At 46.7% G+C, this 16,250-nt stretch overlaps 1 protein-coding gene across 6 annotated transcripts in view; it reads left to right on the forward strand.

Moving 5' to 3' along the window:
• Positions 1 to 5,834: 5,834 nt before the first annotated feature.
• Positions 5,835 to 16,250, forward strand: part of Cux1 (cut like homeobox 1) — a 329,325-nt gene continuing 318,909 nt past the window's right edge. For 2 of the 6 annotated variants that reach the window (XM_041648337.1, XM_041648338.1), the window contains exon 1: positions 5,835 to 6,131. In XM_041648337.1, coding sequence (XP_041504271.1) covers positions 6,069 to 6,131 — 63 coding nt within the window. In that variant the 5' untranslated portion in view covers positions 5,835 to 6,068. The remainder of the gene's footprint in view (positions 6,132 to 16,250) is intronic. The other 4 variants (XM_041648339.1, XM_041648340.1, XM_041648341.1 and 1 more) reach the window with 2 other exon arrangements.

Raw genomic sequence — 16,250 nt, forward strand, 5'->3', positions numbered from 1 at the left:
AAAAAAAAAAAAAAAAAGAACTAAAATAAATAAAAAAGCCAAACTCAGTAGTCATGTCTATAGTTCCACTACTCCTATAGCAAGATGGGCAGTAGAGACAGGAGAGTCCCTCGGCTAGCCTGCTGTATACAACAACAAGCAGCCAGCGACTTTCAAACAAGGTGGAAGGCTAGGACTCACACTGGAACTTCTCCTCTGATTTCTACTAGTGCACCCCTAACTCCCCCAACACACATACAATTACATGTGCACCTGCACACACCATACACTTAAAATAAAGATAACGTATGTTTTGATTAAGCTGAGACTAGAGCCAGGGAACTTGTGGCTGGTGAGGTAGGATTTGGAAGCGTAAGTGATAATAAGAAATTCCAGGTCCTCTCCTGCTTACTTGGATGGCCCAGCGTCCCAAGAGGTCAAGTTTGCGATGTTAGATGTGTAACAGTTTTCCTCTCCATTGCTTGCCTTGCTGGGGATCAGAACAAAGGCTTCCTGCAGGTAAGGGGAGAGTTTTACCACTGAGCCCCAGCCCCCACAATGCTATTCCCGATCTGCGTTCAAAGAGTAGGCTGCCTCCATCAAAAAGCTCAGTTTCTTAAGACAAGTGGGAGAGAGCAGAGCTTCGGAATCATTAAAGGTGTGGAAAGATCCCTCCTGCAAGCGTCATCATATATCAAGATATTGCCGATCTGAAGTGCGTGGCTTAAAGGTGGGCCAGGAATGAAGCCTTTGATGGTTTTATAAAGGGTCTCAGACATGAAGACAGGCAGGGAGGGTGGCGAACATGAGCGTCTCCTAGTTAGACTTAGTTCTTACAAGTCCGACAGGTTCTTGGTACAATTATATAACTCCATATACAGTTGGCATGTAGAGATGAATGAGGTACTGTGCATGTAATTACATGTAGCAAAATGTGTACTTTTATTTGGTGGGTACTTACATCGTGCCATGAATAGTGTACTTAGAAATAATTAACATAAAGCATTAATTCAAAAAACAAAACAATTAAAAGTAGTTTGGCTTTCTTGAACTAAAAAAAACAAAAATAGATCTGGAATCTTCTTTCGTTCCTTTTAGCATTGGTGCCAAATTGTTCTGGAAGACAGTTACCACACACATACACACACCCCTCTGTTGTTCATGTTTTGGTTTTAAAAAAAAAAGGCCTTTACAAATTTGAAGTGTTTCAAAACTTCTGTCTGGTTTTAGATATTTTCAAATTGAAGACATTGATGCATTTTTTGAATGAATACCTTCAGCTAATTTTGAATACATACATATATATTTCTTTATTTTTTGTTTTTTGAGACAGAGTTTCTCTGTGTATTCTGGCTGCCCTGAAACTCATTCTGTAGACCAATCTGGCATCAGATTCAGAGATCTGCCTGTCTCTGCCTCCTGAGTATTGGGATTAAAGGCGTGCGCCACCACTGCCCAGATGAACTTCTATATTTGTAAAATTCAGATATTTTTTCATATGTCTTACTATGAATAGGAATCTTTTTTTCCCTATTGTCTACAGTCATGCTTTCGTAGCTGTGAATACATTACGGTGTAGGTTTTAACTGAATTTTATTTTTAATTATGTGCATGTGTCTGTCTATGTAAGGGTATGTGACCAAGAGTTCGGGTGCCTGTGGAGGTCAGAGGCATGGAATCCCCTGGAGAAGGAATAACTGCTGGTTGTGAGCTGCTTGGCAGGGGTACTGGGAACTGAACTCAGGTCCTCTGCAAGAGGGGCAAGTACTCTTAACACTGAGCCATCCCTCCAGCCCCTGTGGTGTTGTTTTCAGAGTTTGTACTGTTTATGGTTATGTGAAAATTTTCATTTCTTTATTATTAATATGCATGCATGTATGTGCGTACAGGTGCTATGGTACCCATGGGACCGTAAAAGATCATTTTCAGAGGTAGCTTGCTCTGTTCACCTGTGAGTTTTGGGGCACGAGTACAGGTCGTCAGACTTTGAGAGCAAGTGCCTTTACCTACTGAACTATCTCCAAGGCTCCGGAATATTCCTTGATGAAAACTGACTCCAGTTCTAATTGGGATGTAAAAATATAAGAAAGAGAATTAAGACTTTAGAATGAGTATCTCCATGTTTACCCTTTGAAACATATTGTTTGAAAGTTTGGGGTTTTGGGATTATTCTCTTTTTTCTTTATTTGTTTTTGTTTTTTTGAGACAGGGTTTCTCTGTATTTTTGGAGCCTGTCCTGGAACTAGCTCTTGTAGATCAGGCTGGCCTCGAACTCATAGAGATCTGCCTGCCTCTTATTCTTAGGATTTTAGTTTGGTAAATATTCCAGATTATTCCTTGGTGTTTCTTAGGAAGAACATTTCTTAGGGATCACCTAGGGAGGATGCGTTTAGTAGGTATTACCCTGGATGGTGGCTTCGGAAGCCGTACATTCGCCAACATTCACCTAACAGGTTTTTGTAAACTAAACATGATGCTATGAGAAGAGGGAGTTCACACTATGAGGAGAAATAGGGAAGAGTAAATTCCCCAGGGTATCTTACACTTTTCTCTGACATCCCTTAGTGTTACCACAGCCGCAATGGAGTCTTGTTATCACTATGTGCTGTTGTTGGTCTTTGGAGACGGGGTCTCATCAGCAAGGCTGGCCCCAAATTCCTTATGTATCCTGCTGGATTTCTTGCTCTTCTACCTTTGCCTCCTGCTGGGGTGACAGGTGTGCGCCACCATGTTGGCTACCCCTATTTTATTTTATCATTTTGGGTAACAATAAAAACAGCCCCAGAAGAGACAGAGAAATTTCTGGGTTCCTGCAATTACTTACGTAGTTGCCCTCTTTGGTGCTAAGCCAGATTTAAAGGTGCCAGGAATGGATATCATTTTGATCAGTTTTCTCATTTGATGACAGGGGGCTTAATGGGGAAAGCTTGGGGTGGCGATTAGTCATGCACTTGGGAACTGCGAGTCTCTTCCCCTAAAGGGAGAAGCTAAACATTAAAAAAAAAATATGACCAAATGCCTTTGGATTGTTTTTCTTATGCCTCATTCAAAGTCATATCAATTGTATGTCGAGTTTATTTTATTTTATTTTTTGGTCCTGGGTCAGAGCCATCCTTTCTCACTCTGGGTTCTGGAACGATCTGATCACTCATTGTGTTATCTTTGTGGGTGGCGATGGAGGCAGAAGTTCTTAAACCCTTCCATTTTTGAAATATTTTAAGCAGTTCATAACTTTGTAAAGCCACTGTATTGAGATGCCAGTGGCTGTGGCTGTGCAAGTTTTACAATACTTCGCCTGAACCTCAACCTGAAATGGGGAAAAAAAAAAAAACCAAACTCAGTCTTTGAAATACTTATAGTTTGTTCTTTATTAAATTTCATTTATTAATTATGAATATGATGAGTTTGTGTGCATGATGTGTGCAGTGGCACATATGCCACAGCTAGAGGGTGGAGGTCAGAGGACACTTTCGTGCATTCTGGGACTGGAACTCAAGTCATCCTACTTGCACAGCAATTGCTCTGCCCACTGAGACACCCCACCATCTCGAAGCTCTTCTTTTTATGTCTCCTCTTGTTCCGGACATCTTAAATGCACTCTTCAAAATCTTTTCACAAGTCTTTGCATTGTTACTTCATTCAACCAAGATAATTTTTGATTAGTGATTTAACTTTTGAAATGAGAACATTTTATGCCATTGGAGAAGTCATCCTAATTCCTCTCCCCGCCCCCCCCTTCTTGGCTGAGGGCTATAAAAGTTTGTATAACTCAAAAACTATGTTAGGAGAAATTTAAATTTTACTTAAATAAAGTTTAAGCTCTGGGTCACCCAATGTAAGCCAGGTTAACATGCAAAAATATAAACATAACTAGAAACGGAACAGTTGTATTTAATACCCGTCAAACTTGTATCTAAAATATTGCTATGGATTCAGAACTCTGAATTCCAACCAGATGTATTTCCCGACTATTACACAGGTCATATATATTTCAGTTTTTAAAGTTCAAACCCAGGGGATCGACACGATAATTAGATTGAGAACATCTGTGGTAAATCCATACCATTTCCCCGATCGTTCCTCACGAGAGGGAATTGGCTTGTTTTAAGGCTCCCGCACATTTTGTTTAACCGCCTTTAGGCCAATTTTTGTCGTTCTTGCCGGCCACCGCACAAACACAGACGGTCTCTAAAGTGCAAGATAGGGGGAAAAAAAGGGTAAGATCTAAGTGGCTCAAGGTGGCCTTGTAGTTGCTTCCCGCTTGGACCCCGAACAGGGCGTGGCCAAGTACACGGAGCCCCGGTGGGCAAGTGTGACGGGGGACCCTGAGAATCCGAGTGTCGGGGAGCCGCTGCCCTCTACCGGGCGGCGCGATCGGAACTGCAGAGCAGCAGCCCGCGCGTTCCGGCTCCGGCGCCTAACACTCAGGCAAGCCTGCGGCCACCCGAGATCCGCAGTGTCCCTCCTGACACCGCGTCACGATATCCGGACTGGAGGCTGGCTCTGCGCCCCCTGACGCCCGCGCGCTCCCACGCACCTGCTTCGTGGCGCTCCTGCGGCTCAGAGGCTGCGACTTGGGAAGCCCAGTGCAACCGGGTCTCGACCGCTCCGTGACAGAGACGCTTCGGGCGGCAGTTGCAAGATCTGGGACACTTGCGTTCTTTAAATCTCGGGTGGGAACTTTCACTTCCAGCCCCTTTCTCCAAAAATATCGATCTCACCGCAACCGATTAGCGCTAAACCCTCAAACTTGGCCCCAGAGCAATTATTTTCTACTGTCATGTTTTGTGTTCCATACACACGTTATTTACATATAATTTTAAAGATTAAGGAATTTGGGGGATTTGTCTTAACTAATTACACGTTCAACGAGACGCAGAAGAGTGAAAACACTGTACCCCTACTGTAAACGCAAACTCGCTGGTGTGAATAAATCCATTAAAGATGACGATCCTAAAACGCGTACTTTGGGGCCAGAGGAAACGTAAAGAGAATTTCCTCCCCCGACTCTCGGTTTTAAAGTGAGCATTTCTGTAAACTCGGGAACACGCGCTCCGTTTTGAGTGCAACGCACGCTTTCAAACTTTCTGCCTGCAAAGACGAGGCGCGGAGCTGAGTGAACCACAGAGGAAGTTTCTTGGATTGTGTCGCAGAAGCGTGGTTGGGGACAGAGCTATACTCTAAGACTTTGCCAGTCCCGGCCGAAGCTGGAGTGGCTCTGAAGGGTGGGGAGCCTGCTGCCACTTGCTGATGTGTACCCGTGCAATTTGGGGATCGCACCGAGTGTGGGGCATGAACGCGAGCACAGCAACAGCAGCCGCGGGAGGGTCCAGGGCTGGTGGTCAACCCCTCCCTTTACCACTACACAATTGTACTTCCCCGAATGTGAAACACTGGTCGTGACCCATGTGGTCTGGAGGTCCCCTAGCTGGAACGCACAGGGGACCGGAGTGAGGTCATCCCCGGCACACGCGCGCGGGACGGGCGGTGGGTCCGGGTCGCCGGCTTTGCAGGTGGTCATGGCACGCTCCGCATGCACCGGGCCAAAGAGCGCTGCGCCCGCACACGGCTGCGAGCGGCGCAGGCCACCGTCCCCGCGTGAGAAAGCCGGGGGACTTCACCTCGGGGCGAGCCCCCCCCCGCAGCGATCGTGCGACCTTTTTGGGGGGGCCTCCCATTAGGTGAGCGGCAGGGCCCCCGTGGAGACCCTGCAGCGCCCCCTCGAGGCCGGGCCGCCGCAGGGTCGCCGCGCGGCCGGGGAGGGGGGCTCGCGGCGGGGCGCGCGGGAAAAAGGGTGAGGGGTCGCGAGGGCCCCGGATGCCCGCGCTCGGGCTGTGGGGAGAGAGCGCGGCGCGCGCGCGCCTAGGCCGCCGCCGCCGCCGCGTTACCCTCAGGCTCCTGACTCCGCGGCGGAGGCGGCGGCGGTGGCGGCGGCGGCGCCGTGAGGAAGGAGTCCGCGTCCGCGGTGGCTGAGGCGGCGGCCGGCTCCAGGCCGGGTTTTGGCGCCCGCCCGCCTGCTGCCTCCTGGCGGCTCCTGAACTCCAGCCCCCTCTCTATCAGCCTCTCACTCCGTCTCAATATGTCTCAAGATGGCGGCCAATGTGGGATCGATGTTTCAATATTGGAAGCGCTTTGATTTACAGCAGCTGCAGGTCAGGCTTCTCGGCGCTCGGCCTCGCGCCCGGGGGGTGAGGGCTGCGGGCGGTCGCGGCCTCCCTCAGGAAGGAGGGTGACACTCCGGGCTGCCAGGCCCTGGCGGGGGTGCTGAGGCGACGGGGGAAGGCAGGAGGGGGGTGCCGGGAGAAGAGCGGGGCCGAGTCGGCGGCGAGTCCCTCGGGCTCCCCGGCTCTCATTGATCACTCGGCTTGATCAGAAATTGATCCTCTTTGTTCAATTCATCGATCAGCCCAAGATGGCGCCGGAGCCGCCAGCCGCCACCAACATCTTTGCCCCCCGGTGTCTGCCCCCTTCAACCCCGGAGGGTGTCTTCCTCCCCACCATCATCGCCATCACCACCGTCGCCGTCGTGGCCGACCCCGCGCGCTGTCGTGGTCGTGGGACCCCGGTGGGAAGGAGGGGGGAGCGGCGGTCTCCCCCCCCCCGGGGGCTCAGTGGGAACTCGCGCGCGCTAAAGAGGGGGACGCGCCACGGGGTGACTCCGGAGGGGTGGCGGGCTTGCCGAGCAGAGAGCTGCGGGACGCTCGTCGCCCTCCCGCCAGTCACGTCCTGCCTTTCCCCCCCGGCTCAGCCCCGGCGTATTCCCGGGGAAAGTTTGTGGGGAGTTGCTGGTGGGGGGTGAAGCGCCTGTCTCTCTCTTTCCTCTGTCTCCGGGAGGAGAGAGTCGCGGACCGCCGCCGCCGCCGCCACTGCCCCGCCGGCGCGGCGGAGCTGGAGCTGGTGGCGCTGTGGTGCCGCCGGCTCCGGGGGAGGGTCAGATCGGCCACCGGCGGCTGGCGGCGGCGACGGCCAGGCTGGCGGGTGGCCCCTTGTCGTGGAGACGGCGGGAGGCTTGGAGCTCCTGGCTGCTCCCCGGTCGGTCTCCTTGGGCAGAGCCGCCACCATTCCTCTTTTCACTACTCCCGTAAGGGATTGTCAACCGGTGTGGACCGGCTAGGGGACCGGCTTCCCGGTGTGGCGGGTCCCTCCCCCACCCCGTTTGTTTACGTCCCGGGGCCAACCCGCAAGCCCCGCGCTCTTTTGTGTGTCTGCTGCGTGAAAGTGACTGCGGAGCTGGATCTGTCCCCCTTTTTTGCGCCGGGGGACTTCCCTGGGAAGGGGTTGTGGGGGAAAGCTTTGGAAGGGGAAAACTTGGCTGGCGGGGGACGCCGGTGGGTCGCGCAGAGTGTGGGATCGGCCCCGGAGGAGGGGGAAGGTGCGGGAGGAAGGCTGCAACTTTCCACCGAGTGCAGGCCCCTGCGTGACCCGATCCCGGGCGCTTTTCCTACCGGATCACTGATCGGTGCAGACAGACTTAGCTGTGCGTCTCAGGGACTTCCAGGGCTCCCTCGCCTCACTGACCCGTCGCTTGCATCACTCCAGCCCCTCACTCTCTTTCGCGGAGGGGTGTATTCTGTCCTCTCTGCTAAGGGGCCCCAGGAGCTATGGAGCGCGCGGCAGGTCCTCTGCAAGCTGCCTTCTCCAGCCCGGTTCTCGAAAGCAAAGCCCCGGGGGCCCCGCTGGACTGTGTGGAGACTGATTGTGGTTCCCCATCTCCTCGAGGGGATGGTGCCGGGGCTTCCCATTTCTCCGCGGAGCTGCCTGCGTGCCCAGAGGATGGTATCCTGCCTGCCACCCCTCATCTGAACCAGCTTCTCGCCCTTGGGGCCCTCCCTGCTAGTGCTAGCTCCGCATTCGCGGCTCCTGGACAGCCCCGGGAATCAGCCAGGTGGATGTTTTGCGTAGCCGGAGCCAAGTTGAAGGTGAGCGGCGAATGAGCCCGCAGAGCTTTGATCATTGGGGACCCTGGGGAGTGGGGACAGTTTTGTGGTCCAGAGCGGCATTGTGTGTGTGAGAGAGAGATGTTCCATAACATCTCTAGGGAACCGCCTTTGCTCCCAACTCTGAAGTGTGCTTGAACTTGAACTTGAGTGAACTTTCCTAACCCACCCGCAGCACCCTTAGGAGTCTGAAACAAACGAACTCCATATGTAGGCCTGCAGGAAACGAAGCTGATTGGATTAAAACATAAATAAGTGGAGTGAAACAACTTTAATTGTGCTTGCTTTTTCTTCCCTTGCCTACGTGAGGACGATAAGGCAGACTCATACTCGTTATGAAATTTCCTCCCATTTCTCTCTTAACTAAGGAAGACTATGTGAAATATGTATTTCTGATAAGATTAAAACTTAAAGAAGTTCGAGTATTTACTGACTAAAATAGATTACTCCATAGTGTCATTGTGTAAATTAGATTCCTGAATGTAATGTACACAGCCGGATGGCATTTTTTGATTAATTGGTCTACCCTATTATAGTAAAAATAGCTCCCTTTTACCATAATTTAATTCGTGTGCTTACTGTAAAACCCGTTGTGGAATTTTAAGAAACAAACCTTAATTTTCACTATCACTACCCCCTTGTGACATTCCAGTTTAATATCAGTAAAGTTCCTTTATTAAGGATTCCCAAAGAAGGCCAGAAAAATGATTTGGTTTCTTGAGAATTAATAGATTTTATGAACTTGGTATATGTTCTTGCAGCCTCTCCAGCCCCCCAATACATTGATTAGCTTTCTTGGGGGGATCTTGAGGACATTTCATCTCATGACTTCATTCTAAGTTTCCCTTATAGTTAACTCGAATGAACTTTCTGTTGCTCTTAAAACAACAACAACAAACAAAACCCTTTGTTTAAGCACTGTTGTTGTTACAGAGCCTATTGGCTTTTGGTAGATAACGATTTGGCCTTAGGTGGTTTCAACTGTGTCACCAGTAGGCAACTTTGAAAGCCTTACTTGAACTTGGAATGCCAAAGATCAAGTGTGATTCTGGACTGCTCCTTTATCTGGGAGCTTAGGTCCAGGGTTTTTGAGTTGGTATCTGGTTGAGGGTCCTCTTTTCTCACTAATGGAGAGTTGGAGATTTTGGGTGAGAATTTTTTAGGTATCACTGAGATTCAACTGACTGAAAGCCTTCTCTGAATCTTAGCTGGATCCAGTTAGGTCTTGGCTAGTTGCAGCAGGACCCTGCACCCCTTCAGCATCTTGGAGGGCTATGTTCTTATGCCCCTTCTTCTTGGGTCTTAAAACCACCTTGGGACTTGGAGTGGATGTCTGCTGCTAAAGAGAGTTTCTGAAAACTGGACTGTTTCCTTTCTCATCACCAACCGAGGCTTGTCCTGTGCAAAATTAGTGTGCTCTAGCATTGCTAAGACTAGTTGAACAAGTTTTGATCCTGTCCTAGACTTGTAAAAACCAAACTTTTTTTTTAATTAAGAAAAACACTATTGTATAAATTTATCTTTTAAATACATGTTTGAAAAGAGGTATATTTAACTCTTGTAACTTGTTTTCACATTAGTGGAGCTCTGAATCTTCTCGGGGATGGGGCCTGCCTGTGACTGCGTCAGTCTGGGGCGTTTTCCCTGTAGTGTGATCTCTTCTCTTGTGAAAATTCCGTGCAAAAGTGAACTTTAAAACTGTTCTCTCCCCAAATTAAAAAACCAGTTCAGTTTTTGCTGAAGTCCATTTTCTGGTTGCTTTTCTTTTTTTCCTCTTATGGCCATGCTTGAATTTGTATGTGTGTGCGCATGTGTTTGTGTGTGTGAGTTGTGTTTCCAGCACTTCAACGCTGCTCCTTGTAATAAGTATATAATTTCAATTAAAATACCTCCCTTAGTGCCTTTGATAGGATAATGAATGAACAAATGATGCAGGGCACTCCTATTTTTTTCTTTTCCTGGTTCTTTTAATATAGGTGTCTTATGAGATTGGGTGTGGGAAGTGTTATTATCAGTTGCTTAAAGCTTTTACCTGGGTGAAACTTTTTTTTTTTTTTTTTTAAAGGCACAAGTCAGTGCAAGGATAAAATAATGCAGTAACTCTTGATGCGGTTGGGTGCACTGAAGCCCTTTAGCCCGTCTTCTATCAATACTCAGGTCTAACTTGGAAATGGGAACAGACAACTCCGTCTATTCAAGAATTTTTCTCTCCTAATCCCTCGAGTGGACCTGCCTTCTGCTCAACCCCACAGAGCCCAAGACACTTACTAGTTTTAAAAGTACCTTTTCTGTTGACAGTCAAAGAAGAGAAAACTATCAGTGTGTGTGGGAGCTTTCCATTGATGGTCAAGGTTTTCCTGGGATTGTAGGAAAAATAAGGCCAGAGAAAAGTCCAAGTCTCTATTCCATAGTGAAATGAAGGAAAGATAGATTTGTTAGGGGACAATCTGTATATTACTTTAGGAGAAATGTCACCATAAGAAAAATCTCTGTTCTTGACCTTGGTTCTTTTTATAGTTTCCAAAAATTTCACGTATCTTACTGGGGCATAACATGAATGTCAAGTTACTGTAGTAAGTTATTCTGCTATATAGAATTGTAAGTGACTATGAGAATTATTTTAAATTTATTTGAAATTTAATACGTTGCTTTAAAGTATATATGCCCTTCCCAAGAAAGGTCCGATTTTTATTAGTCATTGTCAGCGGCAGAAATGTGTCTACCTCGTCTTTTTGTTTTGTCTGAAGCTCTGGGTTATTGCTGCCGCAGAGAGATAGTTTTGGTTTCAATTGAAATTCCCCTGCCTCTGATTGTTTAAACCAGACCCTTAATCTTATTTTAACATATTTTAACCATTCAAAAAACCTGGAAGACTTGTTTTGCGTAAGTAGCAAGCAAATGCAGTTTAAACACTCCAGCAATTCTGGTATCTAATTGGAAACAGGTGGGGCTCTTGGACTCTTTCGTGGGAGTCTGACCGTAGCCAAGTGGAGGGACACTTGCTGCTGCTAGTTATTCATTTTGTTGGTGATATTTGAAGAGAGGCCCACAAGCCTCTTTTTGCCCCAAACTGCTATTTACCTGAACATCCTAGTCATGTCTGAGAGTAAAAAGATCTCAGAGGCAATTGGATAATAGGTGTTTTTTGTTTTTCAGAGACAAGGTCTCTCTGTCTACTTAGCCCTGGCTGTCCTGAACTCAGCAATCCACTTGCCTCAGCTTGCTGAGTGCTGGGATTAAGGGCACCAGTCACTACTCTTGGCTCATCCATGATCCAAACATAGATTTACATTTTATGATAACTTGATGGTGATTTGAGTTCAGGGACAAGTTACTTTGCCTAAAAATTCTACATGTAATGAAAGGCTTTTTCATTGAAAGCCTTAAAATTTTTACTTGGTCTGGGGTGTATTTCACTAACACATCAGTGCCAGGATCTCTTGAACTTTTTGCCTTTTTCCTATTTCAGGTTTTGAGGGTATACTTCTGAGAGCCACCTGGCGACTTTGACTTTCTGTATGTTCCAAATTAGGTTTTGCTGTGTGTATGTGTACTAGGATTTTCTAAGGAGTGTTTGGAGTTGTTGGTCTTGTTCATGTTTCCTGAGTTGCTTTGAGTCCCACTTTTAAAATTCTTTAATTAATTTATCTCTGTAGCACAAGACAGTTTCAAACTCAGAGTAGTCCTGCCTTGACCCATCCCAATACTGAGATTACAGACATGAACCACTCTACTCATCCCTGACAAATTCTTTTTTTTTTTTTTTTTTTTTTGGTTTTTTGAGGTAGGGTTTCTCTGTATGTTTGGAGCCTGTTCTGGAACTAGCTTTTGTATACCAGGCTGGCCTCAAACTCACAAAGATCTACCTGCTTCTGCCTCCCGAGTGCTGGGATTAAAGGCGTGCGCCACCACCGCCCAGCACAGATTCTTTCCTTCCTTCCTTCCTTCCTTCCTTCCTTCCTTCCTTCCTTTTTCCAAGGTAGGGTTTCTTTGTGAAGCCTTGGCCGTCCTGGAACTAGCTCTGTAGACCAGGCTGGCCTAGAACTGACAGATCTGCCTGCCTCTGCCTCCCAAGTGCTATGATTAATGGGGTGCACCATCACTGCCCTGCAAGCCCTGTCTCTTTTTAAGCTGGGTTCTGAGAAAGTTGGTGAGACGAGCATTGTGTGTCAGGGAAGGGAGTGTCCTTACAGTGTTCTGGGCATTGAGAGAACCTGTGTTGGTCTATTGGTCTCAGTGCAGCTGTACCAAGAATTCTTCAGTTCTAAAAAGTGCTGTGGTATACATTGTTTGTATTAAAAATTCTGAAGTGAACACCTTTCTGAAAGATGTCTAGTTTGTTGTAAACCTCTTCAAGATTTTTAGGGCTATGCCTGGCATGGTAGCATACACCTTTAATCTCAGTACTCTGCAGGTTGAGGCAGGTGGATCTCTGAGGCCAGCCTGGTCTGCATAGTGAGCTCCAGATCAACCAGGGCTACACGGTAAGTTTGAAAAACAGACAAACAAAAGAATTTTAGGGCTGTGGATGTCTGGTAGATCGATTGCCTAGTATGAAAATCAAAAAGTTCCCTCTCTAGCACTGGAAAAAAAGTTATAGTAAATAAAAGTAAAGTATATCAATTTCTTCATTTTCATCTGTATTTTTTTCTTTACTGTTGTAGGCCTCAGGCATTTGGCAGGAGTTTTGTGTTTAATAGAGCCCTGGGCCCTGGGAAGTGGGGTAAGAGGATGTGGGGTTGGAGGGGGTGTCTTTCTAACGAGAGGAAACAAGAAACACTGCAGAACAAGGAAGCAGTAGCTGCGCTGGAGATTCAAGTAAAACTGCTCTCTTCCACTCAAGTGTCCTTGAAGCGAGTGGCTGGGAAAGCAGGCCACACCTTTCTAAGTCACCAGAGTTTACGGCCCCTGCTGCCTTCATTCACCCTTGTTTGAAATCGAGGATGTGCTCAAGTGTTTGATTTATGCAGTTAATGCTGAAGGAAATTACCAGAGCTTAAACTCTGAACTCCGAGTAGGTGTTTCTTTTTTCACATTACCTTGAATGAGGCTGCAGAATCATTCTGTCCGGCTGTACTTGCTCAATAAGGAAATGCAGTTAACATTATAAAAAAAAAAATTGTCTGTGGTTGCTTGCAAGGCATCCCAAGTTTGGTTAAGGGAGAAACAAATGAATAAATTAGCCTTAAGTGAATATTGCAAAATGTCGAGCAACGGAATGCCGTTCATACTCTCATTAAAATGTATTTGGGTGTTGACAGCTTTTTTTTTTTTTTTAAGATGGAAGGGACTCTCAGATCCTGTCCACTTGGTATATGAAGAAAATAAAATCAGAGCTGAGGATGTAGTACAGTTGTAGAGTGCCTGCTAGCACCAGGCTCTAGGTTCCACACCCAGTAAGATGGTGCACACCTGTAAATCTCAGGACCGGGAGGTTTGATGAGGGAGGATCAGAAATTCAGGGTCATCCTTGAATACACTGAGTTTGAGGGCAGCCTGGACTAAGTGAGACCCTGTCTGAAAAAATAAAAGATTAAACTTAACCCACAGCTCAAGAGCTTCTTTCCACTTGCCCTCCTCCTGTAAGCAAGGTAGTGTTCTTTCAGTTGGGTCTTTCTCTCTAATAACTTGTGCTTTTGTTTTCTAACATAGTTTGATGTTTTAAGGATTCAGAAGCTGTGAACTCACCTTAAGGCCATTACTGCATCATTCTTTGAACCTCTGAGAACTTGGTTTACTGCCATGTTCCCTCCTGCCTGTTTACTCTGTTAAAAATGATTTGATGAAAGTTAGTAAAATGGGGCTGGGGAGATGGTTCAATGAGAAAGAGCACTTGCTGTGAAAGCAAAAGAAGCCTAGTTTAAATTCTTAGCAACTATGGGGAGCATGGCTGGAAGTTCAGATTATGGGAGAGGAGATAGACTGATCCCCAGAGCTCCCTAGTCAGCCCAGCTCAAAAAAGTTTCAAGTTCAGTGAGAGACCCGTCTCAATAAATGAGACACCTGCTTTCCCTCTCTGGCCTCTGCAGTCAAGTGCCTACATACATAGGTGCTCATATACCCCCTACCACACACACATACACACATACAGAGAGAGAGAGAGAGAGAGAGAGAGAGAGAGAGAGAGAGAAATTTTTTAAAAAGTTAGTAAATGATACAGAAAGAAAACTATTATTTTAAAAATTACATTTATTTGAGTGTGTGTATGTGTGGTGTAAGAGGTGAGTTCAGAGGACAACTTGGAAGTGAGTTCTTTCTTTCTATCATGTAGCCCCCAGAGTTGGAATAGTAGGTGCTCAGGCTTGGTGGTAAGTGCCTTTATTGGCTAAACCATCTCTCTGGGCCTGGAAGGCAAACTTGTTTTCAAGAGCTTGGAGCTGCAAACCTTAGCTAGGCCTGGGGGCTGTTGGGTAAGGAAGGGCCACTGTGGAGCCACCCTTAGCCTTTGTGAGGCTGCCCGGAGCTCTGTCACCTCTGCCTGTCATTTCTTGCCCTGCTCCTGCCATGCTAGGCCTGTCATCTTCAGTGTTATGACAACTGTTTTTTTTTTTAATAAGTATTTGTGGAACTTTATTTTGAGATTCTTAGAAGATAAGATGTAAATGAAAATTTAAATTATTACTTGAGGGGATTATATATTACAATTTTGTTCTTTTAATTGATGAGGTTTGAAAGGATTTTGTTTTTTTTTTTCCCCTTGGAGACAGCTACATTCTTTTGTTCTGATTATCATTTTCTTCAATCATTCCATAAAGCATGGCAGATACTGGTGAAATAAATATATTCTTTAAAATTTAAAAAAAATTGTTTATTATTGTGTGAAGTATGTACCATGGTATGTTTGGGGGTGGGTGGGTAGAGGACAACTTTCTGGTGTCCGTTTTCCCTTTCAGCTGTAGGTGCTAGGGATCAGACTCAGGTCTTTAGGCTTGCCTGGCAAGTGTTTTTGTACCTGCTAAGCCATCTTGCTGGCCTAATCTATTCTTTATGTTTTGATTATTCTATCTCTGCTTCTTGAGCATTATATTGCCAAACTAGCCATTTTATGTTTTGAGACAGGATTTCATGCTGACCTGGAATTGGCTATATAGCCAGGGTTGCCTTTGGACTCATGATCTTCTTGCTCCTGCCTCCCTAGGGCCATGATTATAGGGCAGTACTTCAACTCCAGGCTGTGCTCTTTCCTTTCTGTTTTTCACCATGCTAGTTAGCCTAGAAACGTGAACCTTTGTGATTCCATATAATATTGCTATGGACTACCTTCACCAAGAGCAGCCTATGCTGCTCAGATCTTTCCAGTGGGGGAAAAACCTTCATCATGGTGCACAGACCTTAAATTCTGAACTGAGCTATAGTTCCATTCAGTGTCGCAACCATTGAGGCTTTGGAACAGAAAATGATGGCCATGGTAGCCTTCGCTGAGACTAGTGTTAGAATGCTCACTTACTGACTTGGCTGTTTCAGCCCTACCTCAATCTCTTGCTTTCGCAACAACTCGTGCTCTCATATCTTCCCAGCCAAGTGGGAGACAGGTTCAAGTTGGGATCATGTTTCTGCGCAGTAGGCAAGTGTGGGAATCCTGGAGCCAGACAGGAAGCCTGGCTGCTGTAAGAGTGCCTTGCACTTCAGGTGATGAGGTCTGCCACCGCCTTTGCATTGAGCACAGGGGACCCATGGCATGGCTGGGTACTTTTTCTAGCTCCACCAGGATATGGTACAGTGTCACCTGAAGTAGGCCATCCTAGAGGGAACAAATTGCTTTTCTTTTTTCCCTTGTCCACCCTTGTCAGTACAACGTGGGATTGGGAAAGGAAGGATTACTAGTCATGGTTGAAGGTCATTGTCAGGGGAGTTAGAAGTGGTTTGCAACTGTTTTAAATGGCTTCAGTTTGGTATGTAATTATGCTGTCATCCCACAGTTTGCTGATACTTTACTGAAATCTTTGCCCACGTGCATACACACACACAGTTTGGGGTTGTTTATTGCCAATGAAATCTTGCCTTTTCTTACGCATGCCACCCGAGTTCACAATCTTTACTTGTTTCAAAATTGTCCATCCAGAGCAGGTTGAAATCCATGACAGACTGGGCTGCCAGATGAATCTTCTCAAAGTATTGATTTCATCATGGTGTGCCTGTCCATAAACACCCACAGCAGCTTACTCTGGCATGGAATGGAGACCACATTCCCCAAGCTGGCAGACAGAACTTCTGATGGATGTCTGTCTCCGATGCATCTAAACCTTTCTTCATTCCAGCAGAAGCAAACCCAGAATCATGCTTGTCTGTGGACATTCTCCTCTGAAGCTCCCTCTGGCCACCCATCTGAGGGTT

Source organism: Microtus oregoni, unplaced genomic scaffold (genome assembly GCF_018167655.1).
Source record: "Microtus oregoni isolate MIOR12 unplaced genomic scaffold, Mior012 000003F_ref0000135, whole genome shotgun sequence".
Classification (NCBI taxonomy): domain Eukaryota; kingdom Metazoa; phylum Chordata; class Mammalia; order Rodentia; family Cricetidae; genus Microtus; species Microtus oregoni.